The sequence below is a fragment of the Rhodnius prolixus genome, unplaced genomic scaffold (assembly GCF_049639745.1).
Source record: "Rhodnius prolixus isolate KJV_2025 unplaced genomic scaffold, Rpr scaffold_7, whole genome shotgun sequence".
Lineage (NCBI taxonomy): Eukaryota > Metazoa > Arthropoda > Insecta > Hemiptera > Reduviidae > Rhodnius > Rhodnius prolixus.
Window position 1 is genome coordinate 26,586,445 of NW_027411582.1, and position 24,702 is coordinate 26,611,146.

General features: G+C 33.1%; 1 protein-coding gene across 2 annotated transcripts in view; it reads right to left on the bottom strand.

Annotated features, from left to right (window-relative positions):
• The window catches only part of Rsod (superoxide dismutase family protein Rsod), a 36,284-nt gene that overhangs the window by 5,029 nt on the left and 6,553 nt on the right, over positions 1 to 24,702 (bottom strand). Inside the window, exons 1-18 of one of the 2 annotated variants that reach the window (XM_074114581.1) lie at positions 24,550 to 24,655; positions 24,240 to 24,431; positions 23,344 to 23,572; positions 21,751 to 21,910; positions 12,843 to 13,047; positions 9,427 to 9,655; positions 9,089 to 9,333; positions 8,316 to 8,451; positions 8,117 to 8,227; positions 6,036 to 6,252; positions 5,014 to 5,234; positions 3,870 to 4,041; positions 3,516 to 3,781; positions 3,323 to 3,434; positions 1,938 to 2,024; positions 1,721 to 1,855; positions 1,509 to 1,641; positions 547 to 688 (exon numbers count right to left, since the gene is read on the bottom strand). In XM_074114581.1, the coding sequence (XP_073970682.1) occupies positions 547 to 688; positions 1,509 to 1,641; positions 1,721 to 1,855; positions 1,938 to 2,024; positions 3,323 to 3,434; positions 3,516 to 3,781; positions 3,870 to 4,041; positions 5,014 to 5,234; positions 6,036 to 6,252; positions 8,117 to 8,227; positions 8,316 to 8,451; positions 9,089 to 9,333; positions 9,427 to 9,655; positions 12,843 to 13,047; positions 21,751 to 21,910; positions 23,344 to 23,572; positions 24,240 to 24,258 (2,819 nt within the window). In that variant the 5' untranslated portion in view covers positions 24,259 to 24,431; positions 24,550 to 24,655. Of the gene's footprint in view, positions 1 to 546; positions 689 to 1,508; positions 1,642 to 1,720; positions 1,856 to 1,937; positions 2,025 to 3,322; positions 3,435 to 3,515; positions 3,782 to 3,869; positions 4,042 to 5,013; positions 5,235 to 6,035; positions 6,253 to 8,116; positions 8,228 to 8,315; positions 8,452 to 9,088; positions 9,334 to 9,426; positions 9,656 to 12,842; positions 13,048 to 21,750; positions 21,911 to 23,343; positions 23,573 to 24,239; positions 24,432 to 24,549; positions 24,656 to 24,702 lie in introns of those variants that run through there. The other variant, XM_074114580.1, reaches the window with a different exon arrangement.

A 24,702-nucleotide genomic window follows, 5' to 3' on the forward strand; every position in this document is an offset into this window, starting at 1 on the left:
ATATTTTAATTTCATTATTTAGAAATTATATTTATTGTTCTACGACTACTTCCATAACTGGCAGATTAGTTGATTAATTTGACAGTTGTCAATACTGATTGTTGACTATTAGTTTGTAACTATTATATTCGCAAGTTTTAAGTAAGATATTAGTTTTTTGATTGGACTTTTACGAGAAATACTTTCGGGAAGATATTCATCACTATCGCTTGTAATTATCAGTCAAAACATCATGATGTTTGAATAAATAAAGTGAGAGGTTTCTTTTACAATATAGAACCTTTCAAATTGTATTTATTAACACAATATATTATAAGATTCTGTGTGCATGATTAATATAAAAAACGAAAAATAACTAATTTACCACACATAGTTGTTTACAAATTGGAACTAACTTCACTAAATTCTGTATAATAATGGACGTTATTTAGCGATTGCAGAAAATACAAAAATAATGGAACTTCAGATCAACAAGGATATCATGGAATGGCATAATAATTGAGATACTCAAATAAATAAAATAAACAATTAACCAACACTACTTACACCACAAATTTTGGTGGTCTTCGAACATTTACATATTTTATGGTATCATAATCTGGTTCAATGTTAGCGCAAGCAAATTTATCACTTCCACGTTCTTTATTAAGTATAACTATTGAACGACCCATGGCTGAGACTTTTCCCTCTGAAAATGAATGATTATCATTTCTTTAATAGCATTAATGGTAGTGAAAATAGTCTTCTTTTAAAAGAATAATCTTTTAGGTAATTAATTGATATGTTCGTACACAATATTAAAGGCAGAGAACTTGTGCCAGTGGACACTTTTCTGTAGTTATAAAACCTATATACTGAAGTCTTAAGAAGTCTGTTTAAAACTAGTGTTGGACTACTTGAGGGTCTATTGAAATTAGTAATCAGAACGATGTCTTCGCCTTGAAACCGCTTCCTCTTAAGCTTGCAAGAGATCTGAATTCTTTTGAGCAACCGTCAAAGAATAAGAAATAATAAAGCACACCGAAATTCAGTAAGTGAAAACCAAAAGCAGACTAAGAAGTTTTATTACACCTACGATTATTAAGGCATTATTTCAACAATTATTCCTGACAGGCCACCAGACAATGAATAGCCTGTGTACGTTAGGTTAGAATGAAGAGCAAACAGTGTAGTTGCGAAGGGTTTAGAGTTGAACTCCTCGGAGAAGAATAACTCATGTCTTCCTACTTAGTCCACAAACTCCATACCATCTAAAATAACTGGAGGATATACTATGTTCTTTCTGGGTAGATTCTAGCCCAACCATCAAGCGGGGAATCTAATCAATGTATGTACGCTTTTCGCGAAATCAAATATTCTCAACATTTAAAAGTGAATACTTTGAATTTCCCTTTGAGTACTTCATTTTTAATTTTTTTTGTCGAATTCAAAAAAGCTGAAAACATTTAAAACTTAAATGGTAAAAGAAACAGATAGATTTAATTAAATATGTCACAAACTGTAATTACCTAGAGGTAAATTAGGATCCGAAAATACTTTTCTTCCATTTCCTAAATCTATGGTACCTAATCTTCCCGATAGATCTCCCACATAACATCTTAGAGGTAAATCTGGCCCACACTCTCTCCTATACAGTTCATCCTGAGCAATAAATTGTTTCATTTCGTCAATCTCAAGTTATCAAATCTTAACAAATAAAACAAAAATAAATTTAACTTGCATTCAAAGGATCAGCAAGCTGAGTGTAGTAAGGATTCCATATATAACCTGCTGCGGTACATCTTGTATTAAGAATTTTTACAGCTGCGTCCACTCCTACAGGATTTACGTAGATTGCCCAGTTATGATGGAACGTCTACAAGGTACAATATAAATTTTCTTCAATTATTAAAGGCACTTTCCTTACGTACTATACATACTAAGACAGCGTTACTTACAATATTCCGATCATGTTTCCCAGGATGTCTAACGTTTACTTCAATTACAGTGTCACTACTACTTCCATCATTATGAATGAGTTGAGTCTGAAATAATTAGAAAATTTCCTCCATGTTAGAACAAATGGATCATTTTACTTGAACATATTAACAGTTAAAAGTTATGGGCGAACAAAAATTATGACCCAAAAGAGGTATAGTCTAAAAAAGAATAATAACTTCTTAATAATTTTTGACATTAATAAACAAATATAGAAGCAAATTTTAAAAAATAAAATAAAATCTACTGAAATCCTTCAAAAGATCATTATTTTACGAGGTCTGTCTAAAAAAGTATCCGACCTTTATTTTTCCCTCGCAAAATAAAGACGATAGCGCGGCGCCACTGTACTCAGTAAAGGAAGACACCTTCATGCACATGTGTGAATTTTGTGACCGCCTTCCAGCGCGTCAGTCGTTCCCTGTGGGTTGCTGAGTGAGGTGCTACTCAACGTGTTCGTCCCATTACCGACTCTCCGACTTCCGGATCCGATTCTCTCAAGATGACTGAACGTGATGAGCAAAGACACTGCATCAAAGTTTGTCAAAAGCTTGGTGATTCTCAAAGCGAAACCATTCGTAAGATTCAGCAGGTGTTTGGAGACGAATCGATGGGTGAAACACAAATTAAGGAGTGGTTCAACCGCTTCAAAATAGCCTCACATCAGCGAAGAGTGACCAAGTTGTTGTCGCCGACAACAATTCCTCTTTGGCAATCTCCCGCACGGTCAAGCGACGATCTGCCATCACCAAATTTCGCACAGTCTCAACAACGGATGCACTCCGAGCAGTCTGGGGTCAGCCAGAACGCTGGTCATTCTCCGCTGATGTGCGGCCATTTTTGAAGCGGTTGAACCACTCCTTAATTTGTGTTACACCCATCGCTTCGTCTCCAAACACCTGCTGAATCTTACGAATTGTTTCGCTTTGAGAATCACCAAGCTTTTGACAAAATTTGATGTTTCAGTCATCTTGAGAGAATCGGTAATGCGGCAAACACGTTGTGTAGCACCTCACTCAGCGACCCACAGGCAGCGACTGACGCGCTGGAAGGCGGTGACAAAATTCACACATGTGCATGAAGGTGCCTTCCTTTACTGAGTACAGTGGCGCCGCGCTATCGTCTTTATTTTGCGAGGGAAAAATAAAGGTAGGATACTTTTTTCATCCTACTAAGTGTTATAGTTTACGAAGTGGAAATCTAAACCAAAAATTATGCATTAATAAAAAAGTTTGGCTATTTTTCAGAAGAATGGTTGGCTGGGGTAAAACAAAAAACAATAAGACTTACAGATCACAATTCAACCCAACTGAATCACTAGAATATAACCAATATATGTACGAACCATTCTCATATAACCATAAGCAAAGCCATTTGGATGATGAAAAGATGCAATAGCTCTGAGTTCTCTCGCTTCAGAAGGCGCGTATCCTCTTTCAATGGTTGAACAAGCCCATCTGACACATCAGGAAGCAGTTAAACAATTTCTATTACTTTAAAAACTAATAAATGTTTAGAAAAAGAAAATATAAACAAACCTCCTGCGAGTAGCATGTGACGTGAATACTAATGAACGTCCTAGTATAGAGGTCTGTCCAAATATCATTAAATTTGAATCATTATAACCAACTTTTTGTACACTAGAATGTCCAAGTAAATGGCCAAATTTACCACTTAGATCACCAACTGGGAACTGATCTGGAGTAGCACCTTGGTTTTGATAAGTATTGGCTGAATGAGGATTATATACTCCATATAAAGTTGTTTCTTCGCAAGGAAATTCAAGGATTTCCAGGACTGGAGTCTTTGAAAAAGAAAAACCAAAAGAATAATTTAAACTACAAGTTAATGGGTTGATAAAAGTAAATTTATTTTAAATTCTTTTAACTAACCATTGCTACCTGATAGTCTTTAACATCTTCTAAACCTTCAATATTCATTTCAATGTCAGTAATTCCATATTCAGTTTGTTGAAAAAATTCAATTTTTCCTGAAACGGAAGTTTGAAAGCCGTTACCAAACCAGTTTCTAGCTACAGCTTTACGCCTGAATATACTAGTTATCCTGTTTATAAAGACATACCGATTAAAATACAAAATTTCTTAAAAACAAAAACAAAAAATGATTAAAAAGTGATGAATGTCTTAACTGATCATATGACAACAGTGGCCTGCCTGAAAACTTTGAAATCTGAGTTAAATTAAAGAAATGTCACTAAATAAGTAACTTTTATTTAGACCAGGGGTCGGCAACCCTCGGCTCTTTTATCCAAATTTTATGGCTCTTCAGCCTGTCCAAAATAAATTGTAAGTATATTTCAATTTTTTTGAAACAAATGAAAATTTCATTTATTAAAGTAAAGATATTTTTGCAAAAATAATTTTAAATGTGATAGGTTTGAAATTGAATAGAATTATATTAAAAATCATTCAAACACAGGTTTAGTTATTTATTTGTTTATTTACTTTGCAATATGTGAAAATAAATACATAAAACATTTAAATGTTAATGATTATCATAAAATAGTAATTTATGAATACAAATGATCTACAGAGTTTGTTAACACTATCATCTTTGCGGCTCTTGGTAAGATTTATTAAAATTATTTAAGAAGAAATGGTTCTCTACTTAAAATGGTTGCCGACCCCTGATTTAGACAATGAAATTCTTGTCTATTAATAGAATATTGCTAATTTTATCCGAAGTAACTTCCTTTTTTTGGTGTAGCCCTGACCGTAAATAGGTTTACGATGACAGATATAAATATAAGGAACTTAAGATATGTTAGACGGAACTATTCGTACTAGTTATAAGTAAATGTCACTACCTAATGATAAAAGCCAATCGCAAAATAAGATTAAAAAAAAAATATATTATTCTATTTTGTGAAATGATTTCTGTTTGAGCTAATTTTTGTTGTTAACAAATCTCCCAACTATTTATCTAATGCATAATTGTTCCTCTCTTAACTTTTTATGGTAATGGTTTCGAAAAACAAATAAATTGATTAACTACTTAAAGTAGTAATATACTAACTTGGAACATGCAAGCCTATCGCCTCTTGCTTTTGGCCCATGATCATCAAATATCACTAATGATTTGCCTAAAATGGAATGTAAACCTGATAAGGGTAGATTATCTAGAGTAAAAAGAGTTCTACTTTCAAGTATAACACTTTTTGAACCAGAAATTACAAGATGTGCAAGTCTTTTAGATAAATCACCAATAACAGATTCAGCATTTACAGTTTCATTTACCTAGAACAGAATAAAACAATAAAAAAAAAAGTTTAAAGTTGTTTTTTTTAACTAGAAAACCTTTTTAAAGTTAGTTATTTCTTCACTGCAAATTAAAGACATTAAAAAAACTAAACAAAACAAATAAAAGAATCTAAAGTGACTGAACATGACCTTACCCTTTTATAACAGCAATTTGCGTAATTAAATTTTGTTAAAAATTTAAATTAGTACTAAAAGATAGTTCACTTTATCGTTAAAAAAAAATTAACAAAATAATTTGTTGAGCTGCAATCTTTTAAGTTTTTTAGTTATATGCGATTCTTCTTAGAAACAGACAAATATGTGAAAATCCATTTTTTCGTACTCCTTGGAACATAAAATATTTATTTCCGGTGAGAGCTCAGAATCCAAATTCTAGCAAGATTACTGGTCTTCTTCATACGAGAGAAAATGAAAGGTAGTAACGGAATTATGTTCAGCACATTACTATTGAATACATTTGAATAAACTACATGGATATCATTAGTTAATACATTGACCTTCATTACCAATAAGAACTGGTTACTCTTATTATGTTAATTAGAGAATAGAGTCTGTTGGAGAAACAGTCTAAATATGCATCAGACATCTTTATTACCGGGAAAAACCTTGTGTAAATTTACAATATAAGCCAACAGATAATTTGTATAGTAATATAATTACAACATAAATGTCGTATGTTTATATAAATAAATAACTCTTTAACTAGTTACCGTATAATTTGTTTTCTCTAATGTATAACCACACTATTTTGAGGAAAAATTTAGAATAATTGTTTACCTTGTGAGGATTAAAAACAGGACCAGCTGAAACACATCTAGCCGTCCAATTGAAATAATCTTTGCCAGGCGGATTGATATGAATACCCCATCTATGTTCATTAGTTGTGTTTAAAGAAGTTCCATCTGAATAAACTAAACCTTCTATTAGTATGGTAGTTTCGCCATAATAAGGTTTTGCTGGTTGATGGAATATAATTCGACCAACAATTGGATATCTGTAATAACAAAAAAAAATATACATATACAGGGTGTTCATTTTAAGACGGCTCAAATGCATTTCATGCTTAAACGGTTAATCTGAGTAGAGGAAAAATTTGTTGCCCGTCACCTCTAGTTTCAGAATATGTGACTTCATTTTAGATTCCTGCCCGCATACGCGGCTGACGCGCGACCAAAAGTGAGGGTTCGCAGTTGACCCCCATTTTCATATACACACTTTTAAAGAGTATAAAAAGTTATGAAAGAAACCGGAAACCGCAATTCGATATCCTTAAAATTAAAGGTGCTAGACCATTTCAAAATCTGGATATTTATTAATCATAAAGAAGAGCACGCGATAGGTAAGAATATCTTGCCAGTGATGGGCGAGTGTTGGTCTAGTGGCCAAGAGCATGGCTTTGTAAGTGAGAGATCACCAGTTCGAATCCCGCGTATGCAATCATTCTTATTACTAAAAAAATCATAATACTTTTTTTAATAAAGTGTAGTCATACGCGGGATTTGAACTGGGGATCTCCCACTTACAAAGCCACGCTCTTGTCCACCAAACCAACACCCTGGCAAAATTTCTTACCGTAATGTTAGGTGAAGTAGTCTTGCATACTGGGTGCATTAAAATGATGTGATGATTGCTTTTATTTGATGATAAAACAAATTTATCCTGATTCACCCATAACCATTACATTACACTACATGTTTTTAAATCTTCAATTATTATTATTTTTGTTATTTGTGTCACCAATAACATTTTTTGCTGTCAGAGGACCACCCCAAACTGGTGTATTTCTGGTGGAAAATTAATATTGAAAACCGATCACGAATAAGATGAAATTGTAACTTTGATCTTAAATATCTCGACTAATATTAGGGATATCGAAACGGGGTCAACGTAATTTTTCACAGTTTTTTATGTAGTTTTCATAATCATTGTCAAAACCAGTGGTCCTTATGTAACCCCAATCGGGTTTTTGGCCATAACTCCGCCAAAAATGAAGATACAGCATCGGGAGTGAAAAATTTGGAAACTAGTCCAAAAAAAAACATATAGTTTACTTCGTGGGTTTTTTCGGAATTCCGCTTTCCTAAAAAGTTGTTAGCGATTGGTGCGTTTTAAATGGATCACCCTGTATATTATATCCATTGAAAAATATTTCTTACAACTATCACTCCCTACACAAAATAAATTTCTTTAGTTTTCACAATCTAAACAGTGTTTACGAAGAGTTTTCAGTAAAAGACAACAATTTTTCTTTTCCAACCCAATGCAGTGAGCAGGCGAAGCTTAACGTCCAACTCTGCCAAGTAATTAATTTCAGTATTTTTAAAATATTTTTTTAATAATTACTTTTAAATCTTGTTAAACTTACTTTTCTCTATTGCAGTCAAAGTAAATGTTTTTACGTTGTAGACTTTATGACAAAAAATAAATAAATGGATTAAAATTCCAAGGTCGCAGAAAATCAATTCTGAAGTTTATTTTGAAAGACATGCGATTGAATCATGACAATGATTCAACTTTTCTTTTTTTTAAAAAAAACTAATTCTCGGTCCTCATAAATTTTTACAAGATACAAAATTAAAATCTTGGCTGGAAGCCCTGACCTTCAATTTTTAATGGAAATCTTTTCTGCGTATTTCCTTTACGGTCAATGATATTTGCAATAATGAAATTTATTAATGCACAAATCTTGTGCATTCATTTTTTCCACTCTCTTACCTCTTATAAGAAGAAGTTGCGATCTTATATAGATTTTAATTATCACCTAAGATTCTGAGGTCTCTTGAAAGTGTTTATAGAATTTTTTTTTTTTTTTTTTAATAAAAAAATCTCCCCCCTCCAATCACTGTGTTAGTACTTACCTATAAAATGCTTCAGCAGTTACTACGGGCATTTTGTATTCTGGGTGGTCCCACAGATACCTGGTTAAAGTTGAACATATCCAGGGTTCTTCAACGCCAGACTCTCCATTTCTAAATTATTATTTTTTTTTTTAATTCTTATACTCTATTTACAAAATTGAATAATATTACACATGAATAAAAGCAAGATAATGAATACCTGTAAATAACCAAAGATCTATGAACTACGCTATGCTTGCCAATGAGTGGCAAAAAGCTGTCCCATTCCCTTTCACCAGCATAACCAATTTTGCCACTGACATCTCCCACAGCGTACCTGTCTTGACTGTCCATACCTACAAATGGTTGAAATTGCAAGTTTTATCTTCAAAAAATTCATAAGTTATTATTTTTGAGGAATCTTGATTTTTGGTTAGTTATAAATTTAAAAAAATCTTTACAGCAACGTTTCAAAATATATTTACTTCATCTTCAGAGCTGCAAGACAAAAAACGTGAGATCCGGGTTGTAGATTTGTCAATTGCACTATTTTACAATTTCAAATTTTAAATCAAATGTGCATCTTGTTTATTTAAAAAATTTGCATTTATACTTTCTCATAATCCTAAATCCTCTGCTCCATTTTTTTTTTGCTTTACACGTTTTCCTAGGTTTCAAGATCTAGTACAAGAATTTGTCTTGTCTAGCATGATTCAGTGAACATTGATTAAATAATTATGGAACGATAAATGTCATACATGAAGGGTCCTAGTGTAGAAGATATTCAGTTGCTTTACAGACGCAATGAAGTGTACACAAGCTGAATGTAACCATTTCTGTAGGCAGTCACTAGGCTAAAGCGTGTTTCTCAAAAGCCTTGCGGCTGAAATTCTATTTCAAAAGTCTGACGTTATTGCATAACACTTTGCACGCTTTGTTAAAGCCTTTCTTAAAGTTAAAAATTAATTAATAATGTAAACCATCTTTCCTTACCTGGCACAGGTGCATGTGCTGCGATACCTTTATCGGTTGGATTGTATACATTAGAAATTTGTCTACATTGATCAAGTATGGGCGATCCATCTATTGGTGGAAGCGCTGGTAACATATGAATTCTAAATCCACCTAAAACTGGATCCATTACTCTGGTTATATTTAATACTGCTCTAGTCGGTGTAAGTATGGATTCTTGTTCTAGGCTTAGATAACCAGTTACACCGTGTGACATCACTAATGCCCTGTAAAAATTCTTATAATTCGGTTTTATCTCTAAATAAATAAATTTATTGTTAATAATACGTTGTTAATACATTAAAATTTGACATGCTTACTTGACAAATGTTGGATGTTTTGGTTTAAGACGAGCACAACCAAAGAACGTATCCGGATGGTGATTATCAATTAAAACTAAATAAAGATATCTTTTAGGATTTAAAATATCTAATCTTTGTAAACCAGGATCTCTGATTAATTGTCTTTCTCCGACTTTGAGTTCACCCAAACGGGTACTAAGATCTAATAGTACTTCTTGCAGAGAATTGCAGTTTTCTTTTTCTCTATCTAAAAAAGTAAACAAGTTATTAAATTTTAGTAAAATAGATCTTTCATTTTATGTCACATAATAGCTATTTATTTCTATCATTTCCTATTTTAATAACTTTTTCTACTTTTTAAAGGTTCATTATATTATAAACTTAAAATAATTAAAATTTGAGTTTGAGCATCTAAATTTGAGGTGATTAGGGCAATATATGTACATCACATAACAAAAAGTTACTTTTTTTTCTTTTAATCCAACAAAACGGATGAAACTTTGTTCATGCTAATAAACATTGACGAAACAAATGACAAAAAAAACCAGTTTAACAATTTGCAAAGTGTAGGTAGATGCCCTTGACATACTCGCAAATTAAATTGAACATTTTGTTCATCCCCTAAACATGCATAATTAGGTGACTTATTTTGTAATTTTATTTAGGTTATAGTAATTAATTAGCTAGTTAATTTAAACATAAACTTGTTTTTATAGGTGCTTATATCCTAGGTTGTTTAATGAAGGTTTGTGCCACAACATTATTATTTTTTGTATTATCAAGTTAGGACTAATTATGCAGTATGTTTCCAAACTTAATTGGTATAATTTCTGTAACTAAAAACAGGAAATTGGAATGATTATTCCGTTTTCTTTAAGGCTGAATACTTATAAATATCTATGGATTAACATTAGAAGGACTTTATGCACAATTCCTTAACAAAGGACACTACCTTGAATGTTTCCTTTCAAGTTCTTTTATTTTATTCTTTAAGAGAACTGGATAACAAAACACAAATCAGAAGCTTAATGATATCATAGTCTTTGATGGGCGATTATTATTAACGGTTGATATTTAGGTTATTTCTCTGTACGAGGGTCGTTTGAAAAGTCCGTGCAAAAATAAAAACTACTTAATTTTTTGGGGTAAACCTTTTTTATTTTTCAACATAGTCTCCTTTTAGGCTTATACACTTCGTCCAACGCTGCTCTAGTTTGTTGATCCCTTCCGAATAATAGGATTTGTCCAAGTCTGAAAAATAGCCATTCGTTTCTGCAATCACCTCCTCGCTGGAATAAAATCTTTTTCCCGCCAGCCATTTCTTCATATTGGGGAACAAATAGTAGCCCGAGGGAGCCAAGTCTGGAGAATAGGGGGGATGTGAAACGAGTTGGAACCCTATTTCCATTAATTTTGCGACCACAACTGCTGAGGTGTGAGCTGGTGCGTTGTCGTGATGGAAAAGGACTTTTTTGAGGGCCAATCGTGGGCGTTTTTCTTGCAGCTCGGTTTTCAAACGGTCCAATAACGATGAATAATATGCACCTGTAATAGTTTTACCCTTTTCCAGATAGTCGATGAGGATTATTCCTTGCGAATCCCAAAAGACAGTCGCCATAATCTTTCCGGCCGAAGGAACGGTCTTCGCCTTTTTTGGCGCAGATTCCCCCTTGGTAACCAATTGTTTAGATTGTTCTTTGGTCTCAGGAGTGTAGTGATGTATCCATGTTTCATCCACAGTGACGAAACGACGCTTAAAGTCCTGCGGATTCTTCTGGAACAGCTGCAAACCGTCCTTGCAACACTTCACACGATTTCGTTTTTGGTCAAGCGTGAGCAATCGCGGCACCCATCTTGCGGATAGCTTTGTCATGTCCAAATGTTGATGCAAAATATTATGTACCCGTTCATTCGAGATGCCCACAGCACTAGCAATCTCACGCACCTTCACTCTTCTGTCATCCATCACCATATCATGGATTTTATCAATGATTTCTGGAGTAGTAACCTCAACAGGGCGTCCAGAACGTTCAGCGTTACTTGTGCCCATATGGCCACTCCGAAAATTTTGAAACCACTTATAAACTGTTCTAATCGAAGGTGCAGAGTCACCATAATGTTTATCAAGCTTCTCTTTAGTCTCCTGAGGCGTTTTGCCTTTCATAAAGTAGTGTTTAATCAACACACGAAATTCTTTTTCGTCCATTTTTTGAAAATCACTCGACTTCCTCGATTCAAACGAATGCCAAACACATAGAAATAGACCGATCTGGCTGAAACTTGGTGTGTGTTCTTCCAAGAGATGCTACTAACTAAACATAACCTCGATACGCGCCAGTAGTGCTACCTCTCTGACTTAGCACGGACTTTTCAAACGACCCTCGTAAATGGCAACATGCCTTGGTACTTTTAGCTAATCACAAAGTGCACAGCAGAAACTCAAGTGAGGCAAAAGTAACTCAAAAAGTATTGAAATCAATAGATGTTTACGAATTATTTAATTGATAATATGGGAGGATTATTAAAAGAGCGAATAAAAAGAAGTCCATAAATAATTATAATTCGCGGACTTAACTTACGTTATAAGATTTTATTATAATTAAAGTTCGTTTAAGTTGTGAATTTTTTTAAAAGAAATAAAATAACCTTCTCATTAGGCTGAGAATAAATGCTTCACTTTAAGCTCATAATCTCCAATTTTTGTCAGTCCTAAATGCAAATCTACAATATCTGATCCCTTCAGTTTGTCACACAATACAATAAAGTTTAATTTTAAAATATTTACTTTGCATTCTACCCAATAATATTGTGGCTGTAAAAGTTGTTTGTACTTATTAAAAAAAGAACAATTACATGCCCGATTATAAAGGGCACAATATGGAGTTTTTAAAACTAAAACAAAGTTCATAATGAATTATTTTTAAAGCAGTTCAGCTATTTCCCCACGAATTTTATTAAAACACCCTTGTACATTAAATAATGCAAGAATTAAAGAGTCTTGTTTGTAAATTGTAAATGTGGAGAGCCTCTAAGCTGAGGTTACCAGAAAAGTATAACCTAATCTATCCACTACTTTTGATGCCAAATACTTCCATTGCCAACATTGAAAAACAAAAATAACAAATAGGTAAGCTAGTATTGCGAATAAATTATTACTTAATCAAAATACATCACAAGTAGTTGCAATAAACTTGTATTTGCATAAGTTTCATATAAAATTCTTCGCTTGTTACCTTAACACTTAATTAATGTTGGGTAATCGCCAAGATAAATAAACATTTAAATAAATTAATAGTATCAAAACAAGCAGATAATTGTTTTACTTTTAATTTATTTGTCAAACAAAAATTATATTCAAGAAATGTTTAAACAATATTTGAAATTTCTCTTCAACTCTAAAAAAAAAACAGAAAAGTTATTACGTAATAACTTACCTGCATCAGATTCTAAAATATCAGTTGAATAAATTCTCCAATGATGAGTACTTCTTGATTGACTATGAACGTGATAAAGATCTGTATAAATTACAGCATCTGTTGCTGAACTACTTCCAAACCATTGTACTAATACTTTACCATTTAAACCATTTTCACCGGTAAAATCTGCTTCAGCTATTTCCACACTGCTATTGCCGCTAGCCTGAAATTATTATTATTATTATTTTAGATCTTAGTAGATACGAGGTGTGGCTATTAAGTAACGAGACTGATGCTGCTACAGAAGAACTATGCATGCACCAAATCTTAACGACCGACGACTGTGCAGCGTAAAGCCTTCTCTTTCTCTTCTGTAAGAGGTGTTAGTTTCGTTTTGCCGTAAACATGATACTACACACGTAGTAGAGCAACGAATTGTCGTCAAATTTCACATGAAACTGGGTAAAACCGCTACTGAAACTTATCTTTTATTACAAGAAGTTTATGGTGATGAATGTTTAATCACGTGCGCGAATTTTTGATTGGTTCAAGCATTTCCAAGATGGCCGAGAAGACGTCGGAGATGATGACCGCCCGGGTCGCCCTTCCACGTCCAAAACGGATGAAAATATCGATTATAATTAATCATCATTACTACCGGTGAGGTGCTTGCTTAACTCCGTGATAGAGTAAGGAAAAAAACGACCCGATTTGTGGAAGAACAAATCACGGGGTTCTCCATGAAGACAACGCGCCGGCTCACACTGCATTGTCTGTCGAAGATGTTCCTAGCCAAACATCCCAGTTTTAGGGCCATCCGCCTTATTCGTCTGACCTGGCCCCATGTGACTTTAGATCTATTCCCCAAAGTCAAATCTGCATTAAAAGGAACTCGATTTCAGTCGGTTGAAGCAGTGAAAGAAAAAGCGGCACGCGTCATGAAGGAGCTCACAGAAAAAGATTTCCAGCACTGTTTCGAACAATGGTAAATTCGCAAGGAGCGTTGTAGGGGTAGGGGAGGGGTGTATATTGAAGGTGATAATAACTAAATTTGAATAAATTTAAAATAAAATGTTTTACAGCAATAGTCTCGGTATTTAATAGCCACACCTCGTAGATGTCTTTATTGAATACAAATAAAGTCAATATTAATCACAATTAATTTATATTAATTGTTTCAAATATTATTATTTCTTATTACATTTACTGAATATCTTTTAAATATAATATAAAGACGTAAACAATGGCCTGAGCAGTTTTTAGATCTTTATAAGGCCGTGGCATTGGCCCTTGAAAAATTTATTCATGACGTGTCCTTGGTGACTAGCAGATTGCTATTAAGCTCTAAATTAGTAGAGAATATTCAGTGATCTGGTGGGCGATAAAGGCAATATGTAATATTGAAATACTTCCATAAATAAAGATATACAATTGACTTCAATGGGCGTTAGGCTATTTTTGGCCAATAAGCCGGCAAAATCGGTCTATATTGTATATTAATTCATCAAGATATTATGGTGGAAAGCAAAAAAAAACTATTATTTCCTAACGTTTCAGACTCTACTGGTGCCCTTCATCAAAAACTTCTTGAATGATAGGAAGATGTGCATGTTATATCGGAACTGTTTGAAACAAAAATTGATAAAATATCATCACCATAATTTAAGGGCCTGGCCACTCACGAAGCTAGTTAAATAAATAATATTAAAATAAATCTTTAAAACTAAAACCTCTTTATCTCATTTAATAATAGCTATTTAACTGACAATTTGAATCCTAAGTTACAAAACATATAATTAACACAAGGTGTAGATAAATATTCTGAAAAGGCTGAATGTTTTTAAAAGTTAATTTAGATGTACAGAATAGCAGGTGAGAAAATGTCAAATGAGGCTATTCACCACTTTTTTATAACCTTCAAATTTTATTTTTCACTGTAGATTTTATTTAAAAAATATACTTTTTTCTGCAACCATGTAGGGAAGTTCTCATTACTCAATTAAAATCAGCTATGTAATGCCCAACTTCCCACACTAGTGGGGAAAAATTCCCATTAGTGTCACTTTCCTCACTAGTGTGTGGGAAAACTTTATTGTGCTTCCTTGATATAAGTAGTTTTGTTATAAACAAAAATATTTTCTGTAAAACTTTAATAAGCTTATTTAACGTAACTAAATAATTAAAAAACGAATATTAAAAAATAAAATAAAAATTGAAAGGAATATAGAAATAAAAATAATACTTTAATAAATAATTAGATATTTTTAATTATAACAGTTAAAAAGGTTATAGTGTTACCTTATAGAAATTTAAAATGGATTCTAGTGATTCCTGTTTAGAAAACACTCCTCCATCAATAAAAGAAACAGCAGAAAATGTAATAAGTAATGTAAATACGTAAGTAATGTAAATAATTGTAATATAACAATAAATGTTTATAATAAATAAATTACTTTTTGTAGACTGTAAAAATGAAATTTTTAATTTTTTTAGTTAATAAATGGTTGCAGAAAAAATATAATATTTAACTCGAGTGTAAAGCTTCACTTCGCTTCGCTCGCTCGTGCGTGCAAACCCTGCCTCGCGTGAGGAAAAGTACTACTTTCCACACTTGTTAAATAAATAACTATATTTATATAAAACCAATCTTACGTGGCTCTATTTTTAAAAATTATAATTATTTTCCGTTCTTCAATTATAATATAGATACAATTTGTTTTCTTAGCAGGTTTTTCCGCTTAAATAAATAACCATTAATCGTTTTAAGGATTAAGAAATCATTTTAAGGAACTTTATTTAAAAAAAATATATTTCTTGGGAAAAATTCTTTTTGGGGAAATACCGAGGTCTCCAGTAAAGCCAATTCAGAATAATTTCTCGAAGAAAAAGATAATTAAATCTGAATAAGTTATTGAAGATTAAATAGCAGAATTATACTCTTTTTTTTTTAATCTTTTATTGTAATTTACCACTGCAACAGTTGTTGCAACAAGCAAATATGGTGAAAGAAATAGAAGAAAATCATGAGTGGAGAAGGCACCCAGTGGTGTCACTCTAGTAACGTGCTTTGCTCTCACGATAAGAGAAGATGGCCTCTCTTCAATCTCCTTAAAGGATTACCTGGTAATGTGGAGGAAGATAGGTGTTCTATGAGAGGGGTTAGGATGAGCTGCTGTAGAGGAATGATGAATTTGAAGAAACGAGTGTTAGCAAGATCTGTAACGAAAGGAATTTTGAGGTCATTATGGATGGTGAGGTTAGATACATAGAACGGAGAGTTAAGTAGTTTTCGAAGTATTTTTGGACTGTAATGTCTGGAGGCGTAGTAAGTTGGAACGCTTAGTAGATCTCCATACTTCTGGGCTGTATGACCAAATGGGTCGCACTAACAGTAGATATAAGAATCTTTTGTTATGTAGGTTAAGTTTCGAACGTTTGTCAAGTAGTCTGGCGAGAAGTTTTGTAGCGTTGGTTAGTTTCTTGTCTTTTCAGTCTAGTATGGGGGATTCCATGTCAACCGTTTGTCTAGGTACAATCAAAGGTAGCGTACTTTGTCCACAGTTGGTATAGGAGTTTGGTTCAAGATGACAGGAGGTAGGATTTTCCGTCTGAGAGTAAATACTATAAACTTTGACTTCGTAACGTTAGTTTTGATTCTCCATTTGAAAAGCCAGTCCTGTAAGTGGTTGATGTGTGTTTGTAGAGTTCGTGTAGCGATAAGAGGATCGGAATGAGGAGATAAGATTGCAGTATCGTCAGCAAAGGTGGAAAGAATGGTATTTGGATGTTGAGTTATGTCTGCTGTATATAAGGAGTAAAGAAGAGGACCTAGGACACTGCCCTGAGTTAAGATATTAGATTGGAGAAATAGTTACTAAAACTAACTAAACTGGGGTATTCGTAGACGGCGTCGTTTTGAGGAACGAACAACTGGAACCCTCGATTAGGGCTTTAATAGAGAACAAAAAAACGGTCTTAGGATAAGTTTTATGAAGACTTCAAGGAATAACAACTCAACGGTGCCAGCTGGAGTAGCTGAAAGACCGCTTCTAGTAAACTACTTTAACTACCTGGAACAAATATGACGGCACAGAAAAAGTAGCAGGTAATAGATAGCCTGTTTTTGCTACACAAAACGTGCTGAGCATTACGGCATCATCTAGGAAAAAATATAAAACAATAATAAGACCAGCAGTGGCTTACTTATGTCCCAAAAATGAGGATGATCTTACAAGGATCCGGACCAATGAAGAATTGAGGCCATTGAGCTTGAAGAAGAAGATTAAACACATTAAAATAAGGTAGAAAGGTTTTTTTCACCACTAGAAACCACAAAATGAAAGGGTAGAATAATGATCAGGTTATTAAGTCATTTTATATTATGATGCACTTTGTCAGTAAGTCATCAGATTAAGTTGGATAATAGTTTCTAAAATATAGTGCAATTGATTGAAAAAAAAAAAAACGTATTTACTTTGAGCTCATAAATTTTCATTCCTACGTTAACAATAAGTCAGATTTATAGAATAAAAATAAAATGAAATGCGAAAACTGACACCACTTATTCTTACCACAATATTGAAATTACTTTATTTTGATAATAAAATTTTAAATGGTAATAAAATGTTAAAGCATTACACGTATAATATAATTCAAGTGCTAAACTTAATTGGAGGACATAAGAAAATACAATTATACATAAATAATTTATAGATACCGTGAATCATTTAATAACCTTTATATTAATGGGACAATGTTGTAGGTACTCAGGATCGTCAACTAAGGTCAACACAAATGTACGTATACAATTGCTCAATGGTCAACAACATTCCTTTCAAGGCGTTTTATTGAATTAAATGAGAGTCAGTTTATATAAGTATAAATCATAACGAAAACAGCTAAATATGGGATTAAGGATATTACCTCTAATAAAAAATTCAATTACGCGTAAAATTGGTAAAACTCTTCAATATGTTTCAATAAAAAATGAGGAACTATCAATTTCTTTGAAATAAACAGCAATAAAATCCCATAATAGATCAATAAAAATTCTTACTATTCCATTAAATGATTGAATTAAAATAAAATGTTTGTTCAGTAAGATTTATTCGAGTTACCTTGAACAGTAACTTTGGTATTTTTAAATTGTTTTATCAGTGTAATAATATTTGTAAATTTATTTGTTATTATGAAATTATAATTCGCACAATTCTTGGAGGAATTAGATACTGGAGATGTAATTCAAAACTTTCCTAATAATCCACTTAAAAGAAGCTGTGAAACTAAAAATTCTTAATTCATTCGAAAAAATTGCAAATAAATTGTTAAATTGCTGATTTTAATCGTCGAAGTACGCATACTTCATAAATTTAGAAGTTTTCATTGAGTTAGTGCGGTATACGAAGGTCGTTTGAAAAGTCCGTGCCAAAATAAAAACTACTTAATTTTTTGGGGTAAACCTTTTTTATTTTTCAACATAGTCTCCTTTTAGGCTTATACACTTCGTCCAACGCTGCTCTAGTTTGTTGATCCCTTCCAAATAATAGGATTTGTCCAAGTCTGAAAAATAGCCATTCGTTTCTGCAATCACCTCCTCGTTTGAATAAAATCTTTTTCCCGCCAGCCATTTCTTCATATTGGGGAACAAATAGTAGTCCGAGGGAGCCAAATCTGGAGAATAGGGGGGATGTGAAACGAGTTGGAACCCTATTTCCATTAATTTTGCGACCACAACTGCTGAGGTGTGAGCTGGTGCGTTGTCGTGATGGAAAAGGACTTTTTTGTGGGCCAATCGTGGGCGTTTTTCTTGCAGCTCGGTTTTCAAACGGTCCAATAACGATGAATAATATGCACCTGTAATAGTTTTACCCTTTTCCAGATAGTCGATGAGGATTATTCCTTGCGAATCCCAAAAGACAGTCGCCATAATCTTTCCGGCCGAAGGAACGGTCTTCGCCTTTTTTGGCGTAGATTCCCCCCTTGGTAACCCATTGTTTAGATTGTTCTTTGGTCTCAGGAGTGTAGTGATGTATCCATATTTCATCCACAGTGACGAAGTCCTGCGGATTCTTCTGGAACAGCTGCAAACCGTCCTTGCAACACTTCACACGATTTCGTTTTTGGTCAAGCGTGAGCAATCGCGGCACCCATCTTGCGGATAGCTTTGTCATGTCCAAATGTATGATGCAAAATATTATGTACCCGTTCATTCGAGATGCCCACAGCACTAGCAATCTCACGCACCTTCACTCTTCTGTCATCCATCACCATATCATGGATTTTATCAATGATTTCTGGAGTAGTAACCTCAACAGGGCGTTCAGAACGTTCAGCGTCACTTGTGCCCATATGGCCACTCCGAAAATTTTGAAACCACTTATAAACTTGTCCTAATCGAAGGTGCAGAGTCGCCATAATGTTTATCAAGCTTCTCTTTAGTCTCCTGAGGCGTTTTGCCTTTCATAAAGTAGCGTTTAATCAACCCACGAAATTCTTTTTCGTCCATTTTTTGAAAATCACTCGACTTCCTCGATTCAAACGCATGCCAAACACATAGAAATAGACCGATCTGGCTGAAACTTGGTGTGTGTTCTTCCAAGAGATGCTGCTAACTAAACATAACCTCGATACGCGCCAGTGGTGCTATCTCTCTGACTTTGCACGGACTTTTCAAACGACCCTCGTAGAATTGATTTTCATTGATTTTTAGCCTAATCTCACTCAGATGCGCAAAATAGCAAGTTAAATTTACAGCTTACTGCCTGCATGAGGTTTAATTGAATGAATTACGGTCTGTGATAAATTTATTCGCCTTAACTCGTTAACATACGAGTATTACTTGAAGCCTCGGATCTATAGCTTCAGACGCTTTATAAGAAAGAAAAGATTTTTTTTATTTTGTATGGATTATTGTGTAAGAAGTATTTCTATAATTCTTTATATTAACGCTTTTTTGATCAGTTTTAGACAACAAACGATTTGTACTTGATTGCTGAATGTAAGAGTTACGCTTTGAGATTTGAAGCATGATACTGATTATTTAGGAAGACGGCTGAAGTAACAGTAAAAGCATTGAAGTTTAAAAAAAATAAATTTCGTCAATTAATTGTAACCTTACATTTAGCAAAACAGAGGTTAAAATACAACAATGAAGAGAAAGGCTTGGAATCCACTATAACTTCCAAGTTGGAATGACAATACTAGACACTAACTGCTGTACGGAGGCAAGGATACATGTCAAATAAATTTCAATTGAACGAGGCCTCAGACAAGATATATTAGCGTGAAGTAAACCTGGCAATAAAAAATGCAGTTTGAAGCGCTTGATTGCAGAAAACAGATTTATCAAAAAACGTGATTCTAACAATCACACAAGATTCTAACTAATGCAAATGATGTACCCTTGGTAGATCCTTGGCAACAATGAGAACAGCAATTGCTTCGTTAGATTTGGCAGCTTGTTTGAAAGATGAGGCTCGAATGAAGATAAAACGAAGTAACATATGTGACAACAGATAACCAACATTCAAGCCTAACTAATCAAACTGATAGATATAACTTTGAGAATGACACTATGATTACGTGTCTTAGATCATTGGTAACGGTTTTGATAGTGTCACAATTCAGGAAGTAAGGCAGAGACTCATCGTAAACAATGTTTACAATGAAAACAATGTTTTCAAGAGCAATAATGCTGACACGCCAGGAAATAACGAAAAAAAATTATACAAAATTTATGCAAGGAAACAATTACAGCAGCGACTGACACAAACAATAATAAGTCATCTCAATGTCAGAAAATGTCACGCACTTTGACAGTCTCTGACAAACGTAAACGTAAAAATCTAAAATAAAATCTGCAATGGATTCTCTGGCATCGTTTTAAACTAACAGATTTGCAAAAGAAGGCTCTTAGAAGCAGAAAGAGAACCCCTTGTCAAAATGGAGATCAAATTCAATAGTTGGGATCTCTTTAAAATCAAATACCTCAGAGTTAGCCGAAGGAAAAGTAAAGTAATTCCTATTTATACAGGCGAGCTTTACGTTCAACAATCAAATTGTCTTGGACAGAGGCGACTAGCTAACACATAATTTGGTATTAAATTCTCATATTAAACATTAAATAAAATCGAAGGCCTAGACTCCTCTAACCGCGAGGCTACCTTGGCGCCTAACTTGGAAGGAGACGAGCTTCTTTGGTAGATCAGAAAAACAGGATTCCCTCCTGTCTCCCACAAAAAAAAAAAAAAAATGAAGTTGCCGCTTTACACACGCCACGATTTCCAGCGATGCCAACTGTACAGCGTTGGTGTTCGACAGACAGCCAATAAACTCCCTGCTTGCCCAAATTGAAAATGTATCGCTCTCATATTGACTCATATTTTTTTCAAGGAAAGAAAGATTAAAGAAAAAAATCAAGATCAAGAAATATCAAGAAACATTGATCAACTTTAATCATCATTTGTTCTAGAAATATTAATTTTAACAGACACCATTTTTACTGGGCCAGTAGGAGTCACGCACGCGCAGCAGGATATAGGGTAAAAAAAAAACCGTAGAACGAAAATTAAATCACGAAGAAGTTATTCAGTGAACAACCATACAGAAGAAGGTTGGTAGAAGAGGAAGCAATCCGAATTTGAAAGCATCAGAATTCCAGATGTGCAGCTGCTCGAAGGAGAGTACAATGGAATGGAATTCTTGAGGTGGCTAATGGATGCCAATGTTGAATCGTAATTCTTTTGGCTCCATTGGGTAAAATTGTACTCTTACAACAGCAAGACAGTGGTAAGTAAAGAGCATTTTACAAGAAAAAATACATTTCTACGCCCTATATTGTTAATATTATAAACTATAAATTAGAATAGGATTACAATTTGTTTATCCAAAAATTTGATTTAAATTACGTAACACAATTAAAACTTACCATAAGCGTAGCGCAAGCTCTTTCTCCTGAAGCAGATTGTAGTAAAATGGAACGAGTCCACAATCCCTTTTGTCCGATTAGCGATAACTGATCGGATCTGGTTGTCAGTGAAGAGGTATTTGAACTGATTGGACCCACAAGTTGTGTGAGATCTATTAAACTGAAATAGAAGTAGCAGATAATTTTGAAAGTTTATAACCAAGATAATCCAAACTTAAAAAGATACATTGCTTCAGATATTAATTTAAATCAGATGTGTAAGTATGAACAACATTTTCACTTTTAAAAAAAATCTAAATAATAAAGATGTATGAATTAAAAGAAAACATTTGGTTTAAATCTGCTTCGCTTTGTCCCTGGTTAAAGCATTAAATAAATCTACAAAAATAATGAAGTTTTCATTGTTTTTAAAAAAAAAATTTGCTTGGCGATCAAAAAATTCAGCCATAATTCAATTCTATTTTAGCAACTCTACAAACGATTATTTTTATTTTAAAGCAGGCCTCAGCCAATCGCTTACCATTTTTAGAAGAATGTTAGAGAAAGCTGTATTTAAATGAATGGAGAGCTTTCACTTATATTTAGTAAAACAGTAATATTACTATAAATCCATAAAAATCCTCAGTAAGTATGCATTAGATGGATACTACTAGAAAGTAAAGGCTGTTAGCCCAGGAAATGACCGGAACATCTGCTTTGCAGATAGACTAACAATCAACCCACAATAATACGCCCTCCTATTAAAACATAAAATAATGAGTTGAACAGCTGATATGATCTAGGCTGTAATGGATACCCCCTCAGAAAGAGATACCCCTTTTTTGAACCTCCCTAACTGTTATACAGGGCACACACCTGTTGCAAGTAATTTATTCTTGGCCCCTCAATATTTTCTCAACCCTCGACCGACGAACAATAATTTCCTCTAACTGTTCGAAGTATTTGTATCACTGGATTTCAAAAATTGGAGAAAACACAAAAAATCAAAGAGCCCATTTTCGTGAAAATCGCGAAAAACTGAAAAATGTTAAAGTTCCACTTCCTAATTTTTGGATAATTTGTTAAAATTCAACTGCCATCTTAAAAGCGTTATTAATATCAAAACTGAGTACCTAGTTCATAGTTTGTTTTTTTTTCAAGTGTCTTTAATATCGGCAATGACCTTGTTAGTGATTGGGAGTATTTTGTGTGGTGCCCACAGGAGTAAGGAAAATACCAATACCAGTATTTTGAGAAAATATTTCATTATATTAACTGGCTACTTTAACCGGTTATATTTTAATCAATTTAATGAAGTTTTGGAAATTATAAAGTCACCGACAAGAATTTCTAGTTTTGTTTAATTTTTAAAAAAAGTTGTAATATTTTTTTGCTTGTGTTTTCCTATTATACTAGTTGGCTCCAGTCTGACTCCAATCTAATTTAAATTAAAAAAGACTAGACACGGATTATACCAATTTCTGATTAAGAAAGTACACTGCAAACTTACACATACGTATTTCTCCTTTCGTAAACTTTTTCTAAATTCTTCTTCATTCTAAATGAAATGTATGAACACACTTGAGAATTAAAAAACTAAAATAAATTACTTACATAGTACCTAGTTTACGATCTGTACATCTATCGTTAAGTTCTGTATAATCTACTGGTAATTCTCTTATATTCCAAGACCATTCGCCGACTACGCTTAATTTTGTATATACATTTATAGCACCATTATCTTCGAACATGGTCACAAATCCATGCAATCCATTCTCAGATATATGAGCAGTCAATTCTACAGCCAAGCTTTGACTAATTAAAAAAAGTTCTACTAAAAGACCTGTAAGAAAAATAAATAAAATTAACACTGAACATTTCTTAAATCTAGTTTCTATTTGATTAATATCAATAAATATGTTTGACATAAAGTAAAAGGAAAAATAAAAGTTTATCTCTTCTATAAATTACCTCTTTGTTTTGTGGTAAATGAAAGAAAAGCATTTTCACAAGTAACTAATTTATGTACCCCCGAAATACTTTCTATTATGTTAAAGAGAGTAAAACCTCTCAGGAGTGAGTCATTAACGTACAGGATGAGGTCGCGTACGCAAGAATGGTGTTTCATTTAAAAAATTGGTCATAATTTATTTTTAAAACAAAAAAATCAAATTTTATTAAAATAAACACCAATAAGTTGTAGAAATAAAAATATAAGTGGCTTAACTTAACAAGAGAAAGTAAATGATAATCATTTTATCAATAACAATATTCATCAATCTGTTATATTTGCATAAAATATGTAAGAGATATATATTTCATCCTTTGATTTAACTAGAAATATAGTTGTGTTTCGAAAGTTTGAGGAAGAGTACCATAAATTTAAATTTATATTAATATTAAAAGCTAGCACTGAGCAATTAAAAAAATTAATAAAACAGTTGCCTAATTTACACACAATTACCTAATTATATAAAAATGATCTAAAGGTAGTACAGGTAGGTACTTACCACAATAAATGGAAAACATCTTGTGATTGATAAATAAAATGTTTGTGGTGAAAGAAAAATTGCAAACAAAAAAAAAAAAAAAAATAGAAGACTACATTGTTATCACAGCTATCAAAAAAAATTTCACAACTCCACTTTTATAACACATCGTACGAGTGTGGCCAGTATTGCATTAGAAGACACTAGAGGTTTCTATAAAGAATGGAATGAAATAAGTGAAAGTATAAAACAGGGAGAAAAAAATGAAATAAAAAATACAGAAAAAGAGAGAGAGTATGAGAAGGAGAGTGATAAAATCATGCATACGTACATAGATCGTGATGGTGGAAGTGGTAAAGAAGTATAAGGGAGGTAACAGTAGGAGATGTAACGGTCTGTGTTAGCCTCAGGCTCCAGTCAACCTTGTCAGGTGTTGCTATCTTGTGGACAAATGACAAACTACACAAATATTTTAATTTAAAAT